The 19825-nt window shown below is 43.2% G+C and overlaps 2 protein-coding genes and 1 non-coding gene across 9 annotated transcripts; 1 reads left to right on the top strand and 2 right to left on the bottom strand.

Annotated features, from left to right (window-relative positions):
* Positions 1-2550: 2550 nt before the first annotated feature.
* On the bottom strand, positions 2551-7142 carry LOC119292626 (shaggy-related protein kinase kappa-like). Of its 6 annotated transcripts, none has more exons than XM_037571401.1 (13): positions 6891-7141; positions 6265-6560; positions 5870-5968; positions 5730-5789; positions 5370-5642; positions 4515-4589; positions 4278-4334; positions 3960-4100; positions 3841-3891; positions 3660-3755; positions 3347-3430; positions 3148-3250; positions 2551-2905 (listed from the first exon to the last, which is right to left on the bottom strand). In XM_037571401.1, the coding sequence occupies exons 2-13, from the start codon at positions 6421-6423 to the stop codon at positions 2817-2819; spliced, it is 1287 nt and encodes a 428-aa protein (XP_037427298.1). In that variant the 5' UTR covers positions 6424-6560; positions 6891-7141; the 3' UTR covers positions 2551-2816. The 6 variants fall into 6 exon arrangements, with proteins under 6 accessions (XP_037427298.1, XP_037427300.1, XP_037427303.1 ...); XM_037571403.1 differs by having other exon boundaries at positions 5876-5968; positions 6891-7139; XM_037571406.1 differs by lacking the exon at positions 4278-4334 and having other exon boundaries at positions 6891-7142.
* Positions 7143-9317: 2175 nt separating this feature from the next.
* Positions 9318-18500, bottom strand: LOC119292608 (prolycopene isomerase, chloroplastic-like). Of its 2 annotated transcripts, none has more exons than XM_037571397.1 (10): positions 18238-18500; positions 17899-18130; positions 17589-17699; positions 17286-17339; positions 16630-16917; positions 15820-16011; positions 11406-11564; positions 11035-11271; positions 10373-10728; positions 9318-9988 (listed from the first exon to the last, which is right to left on the bottom strand). In XM_037571397.1, exons 1-9 carry the CDS (start codon positions 18405-18407, stop codon positions 10414-10416), a joined length of 1758 nt encoding a protein of 585 aa, XP_037427294.1. In that variant the 5' UTR covers positions 18408-18500; the 3' UTR covers positions 9318-9988; positions 10373-10413. The 2 variants fall into 2 exon arrangements, with proteins under 2 accessions (XP_037427294.1, XP_037427291.1); XM_037571394.1 differs by having other exon boundaries at positions 9318-9992; positions 18238-18499.
* On the top strand, positions 16243-16314 carry TRNAH-GUG. The gene has a single exon. It is a non-coding gene; the product is annotated as a tRNA-His (tRNA).
* Positions 18501-19825: the final 1325 nt, after the last annotated feature.

Genomic DNA, 19825 nt, shown 5'->3' with positions numbered 1-19825 from the left:
ACGTGGGTGGGCCTGGAGAAGAGAAAGGGGGAGAGAGGGAGAGAGGCTGGCAAGTGGGGCAGCGCCTGCAAAAAGCTAATGCCGGTGTCCCCGGCTGCCCCCCGGTGGGCTGGGTGCAGGGTGAGCGTGCCGGCGCTAACTTTTGCTAAATCCGGCGCAAAACGACGTCTTGGGGCCCTGACTGGGGCATCTTTTACTCGCCGGCATCCAAAAAAGCGCCCGGGGGGGGGGGGGCTTCTTGGGGGCCTTAGTGGAGATGCCCTAAGGAGCATAACGCCGCCTCCTGGCCCATCATTTCCGACGGAGGGCCCGCCACCGCTATGAGTGGAACCACTGTTCCAGGGCCCTTGCGTCGTACTTCCCCCGTTTCTTCATATAAGGTGTATTTGTTTTTTTAAGTCAAATGAGTGCATGTTTGACTGAGTTTCTAGAAAAATATATCGATATTCATAATACGAAATTTATATAATTTGAACTATCATTAAAAGTACTTTCGCTTTTATTCTATAATCTTGGTCAAACTTTCAAATGGTTGACTTGCACGGAAATCAATACACCTTATATTCTGGAATGGAGGGAGTAAATCACACCACATCCATGCCTGGCATCCCCATGTTGTCACCGCAGCGCCGCCAGGTACAGCCCCTCCAGGAAGCCACGTCACGCCCATAGGACGCGAGATTCCCGCCACCCCTTTCACCGGCGGCACATGGGCTTACCTGACGGTCACCTCTAGGGACATCAAGCAAAGAGGAGATAATGGAGGAGGGGGGCTAGGGGTAGTGCCCACGGTCGTCCTAGAGGCAACGCTTATGTTGCATTATATCTATGCATCTGTTATGTATGCTTATTTTTCTCAACTTGATAAAACAGTAAATGGATGCCCCATGTGAGACCAGTGGTTCAGTGAGATGCCAAAGGGATAAGAAGTTCTTCATAGATCTGTTGAATGACTTCCTCACTAGGACAATATATTTAAGTTGAACATGTTCTGATTAAGTTTCATATGCGATTTATACGGTTGTGCCCAAAATTGTCTAACTAGATAGTTTTTTTTATTTCAATTTGCTCAGGTCATCCCTTGTCGGGCAAGGCGTGACTTCTTAGAGAAGTTTTGAGTTCCAGTAGATGCCACCATCACATTCCAGTGCACCCTCATAAAGATATTGACGACCCAACAATTCAATTGTCTTGTCATCAACGAGGCAAGCCGCACCTATTTTGGTTGCCCTGGTTGGAAAGCCTTTGCAACTGCTTGCGAGCTGGAAGCTGAGGAGAGAGCCACGTTCTACCTCGACTACGATCGTGACAAGATAATGGTCTACTATAGGCCTGCTGGCAGCGACGATGGTTCACTTACTCCGTACTATGACCTTGACTTCGTTTGCCAAAAAGTCTAGTTAGCTAGTTGTCATGCATGGAAGATCTCATGTAATTATTACCTCTATTTATTTAAACTTGTACATTCATGTGTTACTCTGCCTACTTTGTTGAACTATATCAATAAGTGCATTGTTGAACTTAAATGTTGTTATTCGGTCTATTTAAAGTTGATTTATTTACTGTTCTTAAACAGGATTATACTGTCATTTTGGTTGCGATCGCCGTTGTACAGCCTTTATTTCAAATCTGAAAATCAAATTACTGGCATCACAACAACATGAAATGTCACTACTGATGAATATTACTGTTGGCGTTGGCCACGTGGCATGCCATTACCGTCCAATATAGTGCTGATGTAAGCTCCAACGCCACCACTATTTTTTAACAATGGCACTATGTTATTGGCGTCGGGTGCCCACGCCAGCAAGGCTGTTTTTGGCACGCCATAGATAGTCTTTTTTGCACTTCCATCAAGATGTGTCATCTCCCACTGTCATCCTTTAGTATTTTTTTTAATAAAATAGAGTACTTGAACATTTTTTTAATAATCTATTTGAACAAGAATATATAATAGAGTTGTTGAAAAAAATCACATTTTCCAAAACAAAAGTGTTCATGTATCGCATAAACAATAATGTATTTTTTCCACCAAAAAAGAAATAAATTTGAATTGATAAAGTAGTAATAAAAATAAGATGAAAAGAAATAAAAAACGAGATTTAAAATAAAAAATTCCCATCTGAAGCAAAAGAAATAGTGAGTAAAGTGAAATAAGAAATAAAAAATAAAAAATAAAAAATAAACCCATAATTATAATAAAAAGGAAGGTAAAATAATGTTTAAAAAGAAAAGGAAACAACAAAAAGAGCAAAGAAAGTGGACAGAGTTACCTGAGGCTTGCCATGTGGGTATTCTTACCCAAATCTCTAGATGGCCCAACTCGTCAAGAGGCTACTGCACTTCGACCTCTTATTTTACTTCTCCCCCAAAAAAAAACTGAAGTGCACCTTTTACCACCAGAGCTTCAGTTCTGGCCATCTCAAAAGAAAAAGTAAAAAAAAAAGGGTCTCAGTTCTTATGCATGATGTGCTCAACTACCAACACACATTTCCTTCCGTGAAGAGACAACCAATATAGCCTTAAGGCATTGGTAGTAAGTCGTAACTATGGAAAATAAAGAGGGCAAATATTTCTGAACGATTTTGATTGCATAATCAACTCATCCAAGCACTGTAACTGCACACGAGCTCCAAAGCAAGAAACTTTCAGAAGCCTCAAATCATCTATACACACCAACCATGAAAGCCTCCAAACCTCACATGCACCCTGGGGCAACTCTACTACTCCAGCGCTTGCACCCACACAAAGCTACAGCTTCCCTCCAGAGACCAGACCCCAAACAACGCGAAAAACACGGGGAGGGCACGCGAAAACTAGGTGCGGAGCGCCATGAACAGGTTCTGCCTTCTCGCGTGCTCCGGTACCAGGCGCTCGACGACTTCTGGAGGTATACCGTTTAGCTCTGCAAATGGCACATAAAATGGGCTGATTCAGCTGGCAGCAGTTTACTAGATGCAGATAGGTGCATTTCTGAACTAGGAAGACTGAAGGTAAATGTAACTACCGACACACCAAAGGTGCTGGAGAAAGCATGACAAATGCAGCAATGAGGCAAAGCCTATAGCAACCAAGATTCGCAGGAAGCGAATCACTGAGTGTGAAGGTTTGACTGCTGCTACTGCTATTTAGATACAGTTACACTACCTTGAGATCTGAAGTTGAAGAGGGGAGGTAGAGGGCGGCCGTTAGGTAGACGGGTGTTTGGATCTCTCAACTCATCAAAGAACGGGTGCATGCAGGCTTCCATCTGAAGAACGGTTCCATGGTTAGAACATAAATGAGCTCATAGTCTATCAATCTGCAATTTGGAAGGCAACATAAGAAAATGATCGTGTGGCCTTACAGCAGTGCACCGAAGATCTGGCGAGTATTGGAGAAACCTGCTGACAAGGTCCATTGCTTCAGGTGGAAGCTTTTTCTGAAAAACCTGAATAAAAAGAAAATTTTGAGGTAACAGAGGAACCATGAGAAAATATGTTGATTTAATTTTGCGCCTGAGCATATAGATGACATGAAAATGACTTCTATGTTAATTATTATTTCTCACTATTTAACAGCACGACAGTCATTGTTTCCAAAAGTATGCACCAAATCAAACAGCTGCTGCACAACAAACAGCCACTAATCAAGCATGGCAGACATAATATGCAAATTACCTTGTGCCATGGGTGAGCCTTAATTTGTGGGAACTTGAACTCCGTGTAGTTTGGATTCATGCACTTGATCTCTTCCCTTGTTGGAGTACCCAAGACCTGCAAGGCACTATGACTGAACATGTCATTGTAAAGAATACAGGTCTCAGGACAGACCAGTTTAAGATGTCATATAAGTTTTCACCTTGATAATCTCAACCAGCTGATCAACTCCACTTTCCCCAGGAAAAAGAGGCTGCATGGATGAATATTATGAGAAGCAGCTACAGAGTAAAATGAAATGACTATATGCGTGAACAAAACCTGTCCAAGAAGCAGCTCTGCCATGACACAGCCTGTGGACCACAAATCAATGGCCGTAGTATATTCAGTTGCACCAAATATGAGTTCTGGTGCTCGGTAGTATCTTGAGCATATGTACGAGATATTTGGCTCTCCCTTGACCTGCATATATTCAAAACATTACATCAAAAAAAATAGAAATCACCATGTCTTGGTAGGTTACTGGCATAACTGCACACCTTTTTTATTCTTATTATCAAGAAAGTTTAGCATGCTCTTTTCAAAATCAGCAGGACTCGTGCATTTAAATTTCAAAACCTAATATAGAAGATAACTTACCAAGACCTTTGCACTGCCAAAATCACATATTTTAAGCTGGTGTGTATGTGGGTTAACCTACAGTGGGAAGTTCACTGGGTTAGTAAAAATGTATTAGTGGTTCTTCAAATTTGTTTAGTAATTGTTCTTCCTGATGTAAAGAAAGCTCAACTGGCCAAACAATTCAGAGGGTGAGGAAAGATATGTATAGCACAACATATTAAGCAATAAGCATAGAAAGGGAGGTTAAAATCTCACGAGAACGTTCTGTGGTTTGATATCACGGTGGCAGATGCCAACACAGTTGTGTATATAAGCAAGTGCTCGACATATCTGCAAAGTTATGAGATTACAGGAACAATAATTAGACGACTTGTAAAGCTAATACTCAATATCAAAAGACAACTGAAGGAACAATTCTGTTGCATGGCCGGGACATTATATTCTGACTTGAGCAACTACAAAGAGCAAACAGATTACAGATTACAGATATATGACAGAACTCATTAACTAAACTTTTATCTGTAGTAAGAAGAAGCAAGTAAATAACAAGGATGCACTAATGTGTGATTCATCGGTTATACAGTAGATGGTCTATTGGAGTCCCTAGTAGAGATAACGTTCACACTACTACAAAAATGTGCACATAATTATCTCAGAAAAAAAAACGTATGGCATCTACTCGCCTGTGTGATATACTGATATATACAAAGAAAATAGCGCCTTCTGATTAAGTAAACATACAAGAAGAAAGTTGTAGAACATAAATTCAAAGACTGTAGAACTGACAGGCTGGTTCGGTTGTACGTTTGGATGTCTCAGAATTTATTTTGGGTTGTTAGTCAAGCCATCAATGTGAATAACTAATCTGAAACTTGTAGATAGGTCCCAATACAGTACTCAAGTATTGGAACATAAGTTTCAAGCAGGCATGAGGACAAAAATGTGCTGCAACTAATTAGGGAACATATCATATACCACGAGTTCCACATCACAGCATAACTAGTGCAACGATTAACTTTAAAATAATTTTTGTAAAAACAAATAAAGATGGAGGACAATTGTGCAAAGCATAACATCGTTCAGAAAATTAACTGCCAGGTCAGGTCAGACCTGATAAGTGTATAGTTTGACATAAATGAGGGGCACTCTTTGATTCATTCTGTTGTACTGTCTTGCCATCCGGTTTACTGTCTCTGGAACGAACTCAAGGACAAGATTAAGATAAAGCTCATTCCTTTCAGTGGTTGAGAAGAAGTAATGCTTAAGACCAACAATGTTCGGATGGTCAAGCATATGCATAATTTGCAATTCCCTGTTTTTGTAACGCTTATCTTGAAGAACCTTTTTGATGGCAACGACTTCTCCTGTTTCTCGACATTTCGCCTGAAGAGTTGACAATAAGAGGTTATATGCCATTGACAATCAGTTGAGCATAGACCAGTTTAGACAACGCAAAGGCCAGAAGTTTACCTGAAATACAACCCCAAAAGAACCAGTTCCAACCACATGTTCAGCAATGTAACTGACGGACTGTTTCATTAACCACCATATCAGCAAATTGTGCTTTGACAGCCAAACATTATAGATTGTCAAGATGAATGTAGCATCACCTTTACCTGTTTAGGCAGACCATTTCGACCACGGATTGTGGTTGCAATTATTTGACCAGCTTCAGAACCAGAATCTGCAACCACATCTGGCTCATTGTCCTGAAAATGTAGAATTGAGTCACTTTATCCAGTAAAACAAGTTGCAGAGTTGATCAACAATTATCCTTAGGCTTGCTGTGGATATACATGAGGCATAACAGAGCAAAGCCAGAGCATAAAACTGCATTCCCAGGTTCTAGAACACACCGCAAATCTGCGGCAGAGCAGAATCACGCAGTGCCATTTCATCGTAGACTAAATACAGTGATTACTGATAAATTGCTCATTCTACCTCAAACAGTACAATTAGTTGAGTAACGAGTCAATCAAACAGGAATAGTGACCAATCAACCTACCCTTTCATCATCAGCATCATCTGGCTTTGCATCTCTGAGCTGCATCCCCACCATCCCCCTTCCCAGGAACTCGACTGAGCTGGCCTGCCCCTTCAAGCCATTCCCCTGCCGCGACGAGCTCCCGGCGGCACCGGCATGCCTCTGCCCAGAATACGCCATCTCCCAGCTGATTGGTGAGGAATTAATGGAGATCACCAAGGTCAGCGTCTGCAAACAGCAGAGGGCTCATCTCCTTGCCAGCAGAAGCATCAGCCTACTGCCAATGCAGCTCCCTCCACCACCTGCTTCAACAACAGCTGCCCACAACAAATTTCGGTCAAGATTAACTCGGAATGGATAAATCCCCCAGAAAATAATCGTCAGGAAATAATAAATTGTTCTTCAGTCAGAGCACACATCTCCTGAAAAAAAAAACATCAGCCGAATTTGTACCCACCCAGAGACCTAGAAGATCCACTGAATAAAAAAACCAGCGACTCTCTCCAAATCGTGAGGGACAAATCCCTCAGGAAATTGGACCAAGATCCTCCGAGACAATTGGGTCGAACCAGCCGCAAACCGGGCCGGCGCGGGCAATAAAGATGAACTTTTTCTCCGGCGGGATCAGAGAATCCAAGAACCATTACCTGAAACCAAACCTGCCGGGGAGATCGAAGGCCGAAAATTCTGGAGCAGATCAAGCCGCAGCCCCTCAGCGGTTCCACGGTTCCCGCGATTCTTCTCCCTGCACGAACCGCTGGTTTCGGGGCGGCGGAGGGGGGCGACGGTCACCGGGCCGGCCGGCCAGTAGGTAATGGTGACTGACGAGTGAGGGAGGGAGAGTGGGAGTGAGTGGAGGGCAGGGAGCGGCTGCTCCTCCCCTTCTACCCTCCAAACTTTTCTTTTTCTGGCACTCAACATTATTGGCATGCAGTAGAAAAATAGTTGAGGAGGAGGAGGTGATGGCGAGCATGTGAACCGAAAGAAAGGAGGAAAGATACGATTTTTTTTTTAAACTATGATGATTTTTGTAGCAAATTCGAAAACTATACATCTTAATGGAGAAAAATCAAAACTATCACCCCGTCGGCCTCCCGTTGGCCGAAAAGGGACTTTTCGGCCTACCGTTGGCCAAAAAGTACTTTTCGGCCTACCGTTGTTGGCCAAAGAGTCCCTCTTCAGCCCTCTACTTTTTAAAAAATTCATATTAAATAGGATTTTTAGTATTTTAATTTGATTCTTTTTGCATTAGATTAGAAATTTTATGAAGTTTCTGTAGATATCAAGTTTGACTAGATTTGAAACTTTGAATTTGAATTTTCATGAATTTTCTCAAATCACTAAATTGCCTATAATTTGAGCTAGGAGTATTCCTTTTAGATGATTCTTTTTGATACTGGTTCTTTGTGACTTTGTTTATCAGTAGTAATTAATTGGTGAATTTTACGATTATTTAAAATTAGGTTTTTACGACATTCTCTCCTTCCATTTTCTCCCACCATTTTATTTCCCGCCATTCTCTCCCTCCATTTTCTTTCCCGCCATTCTCTCCCGCCATCTTCTTTCCCGCCATTCTCTCCCGCCATCTTCTTTCCCGCCATCTTCTTTCTCGCCATCTTCACTTCTCAACTTATAAAACGAGCCTCATGGTGTCCACGATCGTAGATAACATCGTCTGACACGGTATGTGTCTCCTGCGTCGGTGCTGCTGGTGGAGTGTGAAGCACTGTCTGAGAGAAGTCATAAGTGCTGGCAGCTTCGTCATCATCATCGGAGAGTGTTTCACACTTATGACTTCTCTCACACAGTGTTTCACACTCCACATGAAGGCATCATCGTCATCCTTCGTCAATGCAGCACTCCTTAGTGTGGCGGGAGAGAATGGCGGGAAAGAAAATGGTGGCAAAAAAATGCAGGGAAAAAGATTATGGGAAAGTATTTTTTTTCATGCATAAAACGGCAATGGTCGTACAGGATTTACAAGGCACTTTTAAATATAAACTCCTATGAAGCTCAAAACAAGTTTTCTAGTAGGATAAAAGAAATAAAATACAAAAAAATACTACAAATAACTAAACAGAAACAAAAAGAATATGTCAAAAAAACTAAAGAATTTTTTTTAAAGCAATTAAAATTAAAAGAAATCGCATAAAACCTATAAAATACTAAAATAGAACTGTTTTCATAAAACCTAATTTTAAATAATCCTAAAATTCACCAATTAATTACTACTGATAAACAAAGTCACAAAGAACCAGCAGCAAAAAGAATCATCTAAAAAGAATACTCCTAGCTCAAATTATAGGCAATTTAGTGATTTGAGAAAATTCATAAAAATTCAAATTCAAAGTTTCAAATCTAGTCAAACCTGATATCTACAGAAACTTCATAAAATTTCTAATCTAATGCAAAAAGAATCAAATTAAAATACTAAAAATCCTATTTGATATGAATTTTTTAAAAAGTAGAGGGCTGAAGAGGGACTCTTTGGCCAATTGTTGGCCGAAAAGTACTTTTTGGCCAACGGTAGGCCGAAAAGTCCCTTTTCGGCCAACAGGAGGCCGACGGGGTGATACTTTTGATTTTTCTCCATTAGGATGTATAGTTTTCGAATTTGCTATAAAAATCATCATAGTTTGAAAAAAAAATCGAAAGATACAAACTGAGGCTGAGACTGAAGAACTGTGAAGGTGACGCCTTTTATTCGCAGTCAATTTCGCAGCGAAATTTCTGTGGATTGACTGATGGATGGATGGATAATACTAGATGGGATTTGTATTTACTTGGGAGTGACCTCTGATGTGAAAGGATTATCTTATACTGTATTTAAACATTGGCAGTTGAAAAAAAACTGTTAGTGAAATGCTTAATATTTTGGATATTACGTCCTCAGTGATGCAACTGCCGTTAATTTTGTACTGCAGTTATAACACAGGAAGATACAGAAGGTACATGGGCGTGGAAAGGGCATTTTCTGAAAGACAAAAAAGACAAGTATAGCTTTTTGTGCTCTGCAGGAGAGATGATGATGCTTCTGTGAAACAAGCTTTCAAAGTTGCACACGCACAAAGACAGAGCATCCAATTCTTTACTGTAATATTCAACACAAAATCCAACACGTTGTGATCCGAAGTGGACACAAGGCTGCATGAGCCATGAGGTGTGGTGCCACAGAACTTTCGGCAGAAACAGGAGACCACTCCGTCAGAGGCTGCGTTATTCAGTGCTGGAACTCCATGTCATGTACTCCCACTGTTCGTAAATATTTGTCTTTCTAGAGATTTCAACAAGTGACTACATACAAAGCAAGATGTGTGAATCTACACTTTAAAATATGTCTACATACATTTGTATGTTGTGGTCTATTTAAAATGTATAGAAAGACAAATATTTAGGAACGGAGGGAGTAAGTAGCACTATACTGTACCTGAACAATCAGTGATGTACAGGCAGCATGTAACACTTTATATACATTCCATGTTTTTTCTTTTTTTGCAAACTACCCCCTCTGTATACTGTATCAAAATATAAAACATTTTTTGGCACTGTCATAGTGTCAAAAAACATCTTATATTAAGTTACGGAGGAAGCACATAAGAAAACTCTGCCTGTCTCTTCTGCATGTGCTGATTAATAAATCTTCTCATGTGCAGTACCGAGCAATATGCTGCTTTCTTTTTCTCTGTATCTTTATACTCCACTGAACAAAATGTTGCATGGTTCTTCTCCACAGCTGCCTGCCTGCCTGCCTGTAATGCAGGGAGAGAAACTTTGATGTAATAAACTGGTGATACTTGAAACTTGATGCAAGCAAGCAAAGTCCTGGCAATGCATCTGCAGCCACACACACAACTTTGCCCAACAAGAATGGCAACAAGAAACAAGTGGCAGCAGCAACAGAGAGGAGCACTCCAAAAGGTTCATCCTCATCATGCTCATCGTGCTCGCTGTCGTTAGCTCGCTGACCGGTCAATCCATGCCATGCCAGCCCAGCTATACTACTAGTAATACCACTACAGTTCTTACATGCCACTGTAAAGTGCAAAGTGTGCGTGTGCTGTGAGAAGCTGATTCATCACAGCTGGACTCCAAGCAAAGGTGCTGGTAATCAAGCATGTGCTCAACTTACCACTTTACCAGAACGTGTCCTGCACTGGGCACAGTTACCGGTCAGATGCCGACGGCGTCGAGGAGCTCCGAGTGCTGCGCCACGGAGACGAGCGTGTTGGCGACGATGGCCCCGCTGGCGGCCACCGCGGGCACGCCGATCCCGGGGAAGGTGGAGTCGCCGCAGCAGAAGAGCTGCGGGACCGGCGTCGCCTGCCCCGGGAACGTCGCCTCCCCGGCCTTGATGGCGGGGCCGTAGGTGCCCCGGTTCCGCCGGAGGAACCGCTTGTGCGTCAGCGGCGTGCCGACCAGCTTCACGTCGCACTTTTCCCGGCTGAACTTCGGGCCCAGCGCCAGCTCCACCGCCTTCCACATCACCTGCAAGGAAAAGTTTGCATTTGCATTACAAAGTTGGTTAGGACAGACAGCAGGTTACAGCAGCTCATGGCCAGTAAAAAGGAAGGACTGTATAAACTAACTTTTGCTTCACTTTTGTGAAAGAAGTTTTTTGCTAAACTTTGGACGAAAGGAGCTCCAAAGGATGTTGAAAGTGGTAAAGTGCATCGATTTTCTATCTAGGTGCTGATTCCAATAGACCATGGGACAAAGCTATTATGTGGATTACTGGAAGAGTAGCAATTCTACATTTCTACTAGCTAGTTTGCATATTACTATGTGGAGTACCTCGGAACGCTCCTCTTTTAGGCTCCGGTATGCCGCACTCTTCCGGTCGAGCCCGTCCCACAGGCCGAAAGGCTCCGTCCCCGGTGTGTACGCGTGAAGGATGTGCTTCCCTGGCGGCGCCAGGCCCTCGCTGAGAACGCTGGGGACCGATATCAGCACCACGTTCTGCTCGCCGTCGACCCCTTTGTCCCAGTCATTAACCACGATATGGTGGATCCCAAGGTCCTCCTTGACACACTGTCCAGTTACATACATAGATGGTTACAGCGAGAAAATGTACCGATTAAGCAAACATGGAAGTAGACATGACTATCAGGGATAATTTGTTAGGATGAAGCATATAGTACTATATGACAACCAAATTAACCAACCTCCGTGTCGAAACCCAGGTGGAGGTGCATGAACGAATCGCACTGGGGGGTCGCCTTCACTTGATCTTGGTATGATCTCGGGACGGCATCTGGTGGCAGAAGACCCAAGGTATCCCACATGGACGCGTTGCTAACGACCGCTTTCTTCGCACGTACAATCTGCAAAGAGGAAAACATTCATTCATGACAGGATTTCAGCAGCCGATTCAATGTTTCAAGCATGATGGAAGTCGATACGAAGGAAAAGGTAATCATGCATGGCACTCGAAAACAGATGCATGAGACAACGAGGAGGTCGCTCGTCTTGGCCTACAAGATTTCCATGGTCTGCCACTAGCTAGTGCAAAGGTGGCAAAGGCCTGAATCTTTAATGGGATGGATATCCAGTAGACAGTAGTACAGAAGATAGCACTTTGTTTACTTGGGAAGGATGATACTATATAGAATTGGCTATTGCGGATTTGTACTAAGGTTGTACTAAATCAGCAACACTTATTTTGGGACAGAGGGAGTGCTTCATAACTAAAGATATGCCACATGAATCTGAATTGGAGCCTTACTATCTGGCGAACGTTCGCCACAAGAGATGGCATTTACGAACGTTCGTCTGACAGTTTCAGTATATTTCGGGAAACTGGGTTGCTTTTTTTTTTTGCAAAACTCTCATGGCATTTCTTTTATTTTGAGTGTAGAAAAGTTATCCAGTCTGCACCGTAGGATCAAGATCGTGTGGCAATTTAGGAATTCGCTGGCAGTTGCTCCCTGGCGAACGTCCGCGAGTTACTATTTCCGTTATTGGATACTAAAATATTACTCCACTACTCTTAGTATTGATTTTACTGTGTCCCCTCTGATTTCCAACCATGTATTGACACCTCACCCGGTAACTGTAATCCCGTAAGAATTCGTCTCTCACCTCTGTTCTATTCGACTGCTTAATTAGGTTGAGCCGCCTCCGTCGTCTTTGGGCCCTTCAGCGCCGCCACCCCCGGCTCACCGTCCTTGGATTCTCCCGTCCGATTCAGGTTCTCGGTTACTGTGCCACTGCCTTCTCTCTCCCCTCGCCCGCTCCTGTGAATTTCCAGTGCTGTACAAGCCTACAAGGTAGCCTGCTTTCTGAATCTCCAACGCCAACGCACACACATGCTTTTTGATCTTGTTATTACTTGAAACCTAGCTCGATCATCTCGCCTTCTTTAGGTCCCATGTTGCCACTGAGTTCCAACTACGTACTACATTAGATTTCATCTTACCAGGATCAACTGATGACTCAGTACCACGCTACCCAGTAACAGTAGCCAGATATCGCGGATAATCCAAGGCCTTGTGCATTGTTTGCTATTGGGTCAAGTTACAATGCCTTCTTTCTTATGTAATTTCAGTTCTAAGCAGGCTATTTTTATACAGTTTGCATTCACACACGCTGCTCTCGTTCCAGGAGGCATAAAGAGATCTTTTTATTTGATGTTGATGTACATATATACTCCTGGTAATGATGCGGGTCCTAGTTATCCTACAAACCTGCCAATTACGCACATTCTTGCTGAATTCCGTGACATCCCCTTCTACACAAATAAATGCAAGTATCCCTGGGAGGAAGATGAGGAGGAGATTAAGGCGAATGAATACGATGAAATAGATTATAATAAAGTGTCGGGCAAACCGTGGTCACCCGTGCCACATACTAGATCGAGAAAGGGAAAGGGGCGAAGAGGAAGCAATGTTGCTGATTGCTAACAAGGGGAATGGCGTGACAACATGGGATCAGCTTTGGACGTGAGTCTCGGGGAGAAGGTGGATTCACCACAGCCGCTCATCACTAGTGATGAAGTTCTTCGTGTTCGTTTGGACATGTACCATCTGAAAGAGTCTCAAAATTCAGAAGAGAGCCTCTTCAATTGCCAGGCAGCCAAGGAGGAGCTACGTGTCGACTTCACTCGCACCATGACATACTACTATCATGCCATACGTGATGGCATCAAAGCAAAGTCCTATCCGCACTTCTTCCACCAATTTACTGGGGAGGTAGGTACACATCTAGATCTTTCCTCCAACTATCACTTAATTTCATATATGCATTGATTATGTAATGTACCGCATTTGGAGTCTTAGCTTTGTATGTTTTTTGTGTTGACAGTATTCCTCTCCATGTTGTAATTATATTGAACCTACCACCCTGGATGGTGATTTGCAATACATCGAGTTTTTTGACAAGCTAATGGAGTCAGCGAGGTATAGAGAGACCAGAGATGGGGTGCTTGCTAAGGCTATCGTCATGGAAAATAAACTTTTCAATAAAATGCTGTTTTTCCAAATTAAGATTGCTGTCAATGAGTGCTTACAACTCATGGAGCATCTGGAGAAGATGGGGCAGAGGCATCAGTTGTATTACTATGTTGTGCATGAACTTCTCATTAAAAGAAAGGACCGTCAAGATATTATCGACCAAATCCGAGAAGGAAAAGTTCAATTGGTCTACGATCTTACTGAGTTTGCTGGTCTAGATTTGGAGGATTGTGAATCTTCTGTACAAGATACGGTACTGGTTCACATGTATTATTACCATCCATTTAATATTTGTTTACACACAATATTGCACATTATGGAGTTAATTGTTCTGCATATACTTTTCAGGTTGATCATCTTATTGATCTTACTGGTGCTAAGGTAGCATTCAAAGCTTATCATTTATTTATTTTCCAAGAAGAGCAAATGACCCTTTTAGTCAATAGCGTTCTTCTGATGTTAGAATTTTGTGTTTCCTCCATAGCATACGACACTTTCCTCAAACAACTCTTTTGCCATGGTCTCATGTGTTTACCATGAATTTATCTTGTCAAGCGATTTGGGCTATTTATTCATGAAAATTAAAGCAAAACATGCATATGTTTGATTTGCTTGGTGTAGTGCCAACTTTTGCCTTGGCAAGCCAATAAAAATGGCTTCCACTTGGTTTGGCACTAACATTTGGAAATGCCCCAAAAGTTTGGTAAGGCTTCTCTCATGTTGGTAGCAAACGAAACGGGCCCTATGTTCCTGATGAAGCCTAATTCCTCCATAGAAACCAAACGGCCCTATCTTCTGATTAATATGACTCTTTCAATTCCTCTAATGCATCAGTGCTTAAGCGGTAAATACATGTTTGCTATCCTATCTTATAGGGAGTTTTCAGGAAAGGCATTTTGTACATATATCCTTAGATGAGATGTGAAAATACTTAAGAGTAGCACTTTGTGGCATTTCTATTTTTGAAGTGGCTTTTTGTCAGAGCTATCTTTCTTTGTCATTCAGTTCTTTGCAACTCATTTATCATTTAAACAGAAGCTAAATTTAAATTGGGATCTAGTTGTACACTTTCAAACTTTTGACGCGCGAGGATTGAAAATGTACTTAACATAACAAGATTTTCAGATTATTATTTGGTAGAAATTGAGATATCATATTAATCATTGACAAATTGGCTTTCAACAAATAATCTTAAATCCATGCATACCTACGCAATTCATCTATTTGCTCAAATTTCTCTGTATTTGCATTTTATTGTCTGTTTATGATTTGGAAATATTCTAATTCAATTTTTGTTGCGTATAACAAAACACAGTCACCTCCAAAGAAAAGCATCAAGGACGGTACCTACAAAAGGATTATCTGTAACGAGGTCGATAAGCTGGTAACTAAGTTCTGTTTTGTAAAATCTCTTGACCTTTTTTTTAGTGTTATAAGGGTTCATAAGCAGTGTTGTTAATATTTTCTTCCCTCATTTCCCCCTCACAGTTTCCAGGAGATATTGAGCTTTATACATATTTTCTGAAGAAGAAGATGGAAACTGCCGAAGAACACAACGTGATACCCAAGGCAAGCTTCTAATGTGGACATAAGAAAGACATTCTTGCTCTTGCTCCACATCTTTTTTCTAACAGTAATTTCTCTTTGCCCGTTTTGAAGGGAACTTGTGAACATCTTGGCGGTTTATGTTCCTTTGACTCGAGAGATAAGAAACTAGGGATAACCAGGTGTATCACCTGCTATTGCTCAGTAAAAGGCTTCGCTTATCCGACTGCTGAAGGGGCGCAAAGAAAGATACAGAGGTGATTAGCCGAGTTCTTGGACTTTGACGTTGGAGCAAGCTGATGATTTGGTTGTTTGAGGCAAGGACATTTCAATCTATCAAAAATTGGGCCAGTGGCTTAGAAGATTTGGAGCATGTAGTTTCCTGCCACTAACAGGCTGTATTAATTATTGCATTTTGTACTGTACCATCTGACTCGAGGAATTTTGGCATCTTGAAGATATTATGAAATATATGTCGTCTGAATCAAAGACTTACTAATAATTGTCAAGCTGTTAATTCCCATGAACTAATATTATACTTCATATATTTGGCAATAAAACGGTATCCTCTGGAGCGGCTTACCTGTCCACCTCGTAGCTTGACGCCAACAGCCCGACCGTTCTCGATCAAAATCTTCTCCACATGAGAATTAAGAGCAAGTCTTCCACCAAACTTTTCGATACCCCGTACCAGGGCATCGATTATCGCTCCACTCCCACCCAGAGGGTACTCCAGCTTGCATCCTGGCTTGTACCATTCTGCAAACATATAAACCTGACATTGTAGTTAGACCAAATGACGAGCATAAATCTTCAGAATTGTATATAGTTAACAAGAGGTAAAGATTGATTACAAGTTTTTACAAAAGCCCATGGCTCCAATGCCAAATATCCGGACATGAATTTGTTCATGGAGCAGGCGCCTCTGTCATGATTCATGGACCAGATGACTGCCATCCGTAACTGCAGTAATATGTACATAACTTACGGAAAATTATCACAAGTTGTGGCTGTAGTTTAGTGGTGAGAATTCCACGTTGTGGCCGTGGAGACCTGGGCTCGAATCCCAACAGCCACATCCATTCTGTTTTTCCTTTTTCTTTCTATAAAACACACAATCCTTTTTCTTTCTATTTTGTTTTTTGACATTATAAAATTACTATTACTACTAGTTTAAGGGCCAGGAACAAACAAATAGATATAGACTGTGCACCAATTTGTTTCATTTATAAAATTACTACTGGAGTCCAACACGATATTGCCCAGTTCTCATGTAAATGAAATGCGGTTTTTTTTGGACAATCACTAAAGAGAACAGGATAAATTTTTGTTTTTGCGAACAAAGAGAATAGGATAATAGGGTAATTAACCTGGTGGAAATTTATCAGCTTACCATTTCTGCAGAAAGCGCGCTGTCGGATTTGACGCCCGCAAGCAGAAAGCACAGGAGGTCGATCCAGTTACGGACAAAGGGGTTTTTCAGCTCCAGCGAGTCGACAATCTCCGAGAATGGGCGTAGCAGTTTCGTGGTGCCTAGGGCTCCCCGAGGCCCCATTTTAATCAAGGACTGCAACAGAGAAGGTGCGTATCTACCGGCTGCTGTCGAAAGGATGCCCAGATCGCCTCGGATGGAGAGGGGAGGCAGAGCCATCGCAGCTGCGGATATAGGAATAACTGCATCCTGAGATTGTTTTTGATACCGTATTAGCAGAGGTTTCAAGGGGCATAACAGTACCATATGGTAAACTAACGTTTGGTCTCACATTTGAATCATGAAACTTCTATAAATTTAAATGATACTTGTATATACTCCCTCCGTCCGGAAATACTTGTCGAAGAAATGCATAAAAATGGACGTATCTAAAACTAAAATACGTCTAGATACATCCATTCATCCGACAAGTATTTCTGGACGGAGGGAGTATATGCTATACACAAAAAAGAGACAATTCATTGCCCATTTGGCTTCATGTGTTTTTTCAGCATTTCAGTAGGTACAGCTAAACAGACTTGTACTAAGAAACTGAATATCGAATGCAGGGAACTCACTAGAAGCTTTTGCCACTCCCGGGTCGCGTCAAGACCGACATAAGTCTCAAGGTCCTGCAAGAATTATATGTAATCACTTATACTGCCAGAGCATTGGGATACAAAGAAAGGGTAACATACAACATCAAACAAAGTGCACTACTAAGTTTCATAGGTAGAAAGCAACCAATTGTAAGTCATGCTTATTAGCAAATTTCAGTCTCATCCTGCCGACCAAGCAGCGAACATCACATCTATGAATCCAGAACAATTCACTGCAAATTAACCAAGCAGAGTCTGGCGTGTGCTACAAGTTAACTGAACCTTGAGGAAATCAGTCGGCCCTATCCGCGACTCGAACTGTCCTTCAGGGACATGAACCATCCAGGAGTCATAGGATGCACACGGAACCGATTCGCCTAGCGCGTCGAGGACCTGCAAGGCCAGTAGAATTCATCATTGCATCAGACCAGCCTCGAGCTCTCACCACAATTTCTGCATTTAGTACAGACAGTTTTGCTCTGTTGATTAGTTCAGTTAAGACTTCAGACAGTTATTAATTTCTCTGAAATGGTTTCCCAATTTTTGCTCTGTTGGTGCTTGCAGAGGAAGGAAGCAATCGATGGAGGGTGACCTGGGCGAGGGGGTTGGCCTGCGGCCCTCTGGACTGGAAGCCGGAGAAGAGCGAGGGGCCGGAGTCGAAGTGGAACCCCTTGACGTCGAACGAGTGGGCGGCGCCGCCGGGCCGGTCGTGGCTCTCCAGCACCACCACGTCCTGCCCGTACCTCGCCAGGAGCCCCGCGCAGCAGAGGCCCCCGAGCCCGCTCCCGATCACCACCACGTCCGCCTCCGGCCTCTCCGCCACCCTGAACCAAACGTAAAGACGACGACGATTGCCTGATGAGCTCTGAGCCTCTGGCACGGTTCGAACGGCGAAGAGCCGGTGCGAGTAGGGGTAATGATTAATACGTACCCGGGTGGCGAGGGGCCGGCGGGGGCGGCCACCGCCCGGCAGCGCGCGGCGGCGCCGAGACGGCGCGGCACTGGAGAGGCGGCGGCGGCGGCTGCCGGGCACGCGCGAGGGTGGCGGTTGCCGCGTGGCGCAGGGCGCGGCGCCGGGGAGGCCAGCGCGGAGGAAGCCATCTAGGCCGGCGGTCTCGTCGCCGGTGGCGCGCACGGCAATGTCACGGGTTTGGGTGGGGAAGAGGGAGCGGGAGTGGAGCTCGTGAGTGAGGCAGCGGCTGGGTACACGTGGCGCCTCAGTGGCCTCTCTCCACTTGCGGCTGAGCTCTCTCGCCTCTGCTGCTGCTAGCTGGCTTCGTAATTTTCCACGAGAATTGAAAAACGATTTTTATTTAAAAATGAAGCTGTTTAACAAGAATAAAGAATGAATTGTAATTTTTACAAGAAGCCAGTTAACAGGGCATTAGAAACAGAAACCAACATGCGGTTGGATGGTTAGAGGGATAGTGGTATCCCAGCGCTCGCATTATTTTTAAATTTCTTTCAGTATTTCCGACGATGCGCTTTCAGTGGGAGGAGACATTCCCTTCTACGACGAGGCGCATAGGGACGAGTATATGCGCGTATGTATGAGCGCTTGCGTCTATACTGATGTTAAAGAAAAGAAACAGAGAATGAAGTCATGTTCGGCGGACCTTTTTTGAAAAGCGAAATATATTAATATCAAGTAGATACCAAGTACACCCAGACTCTGTACCAACAAGATGCTTAAAAGCATCCAGGATGCACACAGCCAAAAAAACAAAATAAGAAAAGAAAAAGAGAAAAAATGACCCTGCCATGATGATCAATCACCCGAAGTACTAGCACTCTAACCACCACCAAAGACAGCACCCAGACTACAAAGAAGGTTCTTCAAAAACAATGCCTCCACAAAGGAAACAATGCATAAGTGTTGCCGTTGCCCAATCAAAGATGGTTTTCACCCTGGAAACAATGCCTTCAACAAGGCCACTGCCAGACACAATCAATAAAGGCCAGACCTTGTGTTTTCAACTTGAAAAGCACGACTTGATACTCAAAGGAGCACCACCAACAATGAAATCCTCCAATGCTGCCGCCCCCACTTGCCAAGGCTACTACTACAAGTCACGTACCGCCAGACTCACAGGAACTCGTGTCCGGTCTGGACGGAAACATATCCCGCAAGCCAGGTCTGAACAACTGCCTGTGAAGCAAAGTCTTCATCACCTGTGAGACCCAGACAATGCCGCTTGCAGGCCCTCCAATCATGCCATGGCATTCTCTGCATGTGTTGATCCTTTGGAAATCTTAATGCAAACATGTCCCAAGGTGTCAACAAAAACAGAGCTTCGTGATACCCCGCTGAAGCTGGTTATGCTGATATTGCGGGTGCACACGACCGGACCCAATCCAAACAAGGTGTCCAAAAAGTGCCATATACGTCAGTCATTGGTTTCCTTCAAAGGAGATGTCCGGAACTCGCCGATGGCCAGATCAAAGAGGACTAATCAAAGGTACAATGGTGACTTCGCACGAAGACTACTAGGGCTACCCAGATCAGCTCTGTGTCACTG

Source organism: Triticum dicoccoides, chromosome 1A (genome assembly GCF_002162155.2).
Source record: "Triticum dicoccoides isolate Atlit2015 ecotype Zavitan chromosome 1A, WEW_v2.0, whole genome shotgun sequence".
NCBI classification, from domain to species: Eukaryota; Viridiplantae; Streptophyta; class Magnoliopsida; order Poales; family Poaceae; genus Triticum; species Triticum dicoccoides.
The sequence above is the reverse complement of the archived record's forward strand: the minus strand, read 5'-3'. Positions and strand labels throughout refer to the sequence as shown.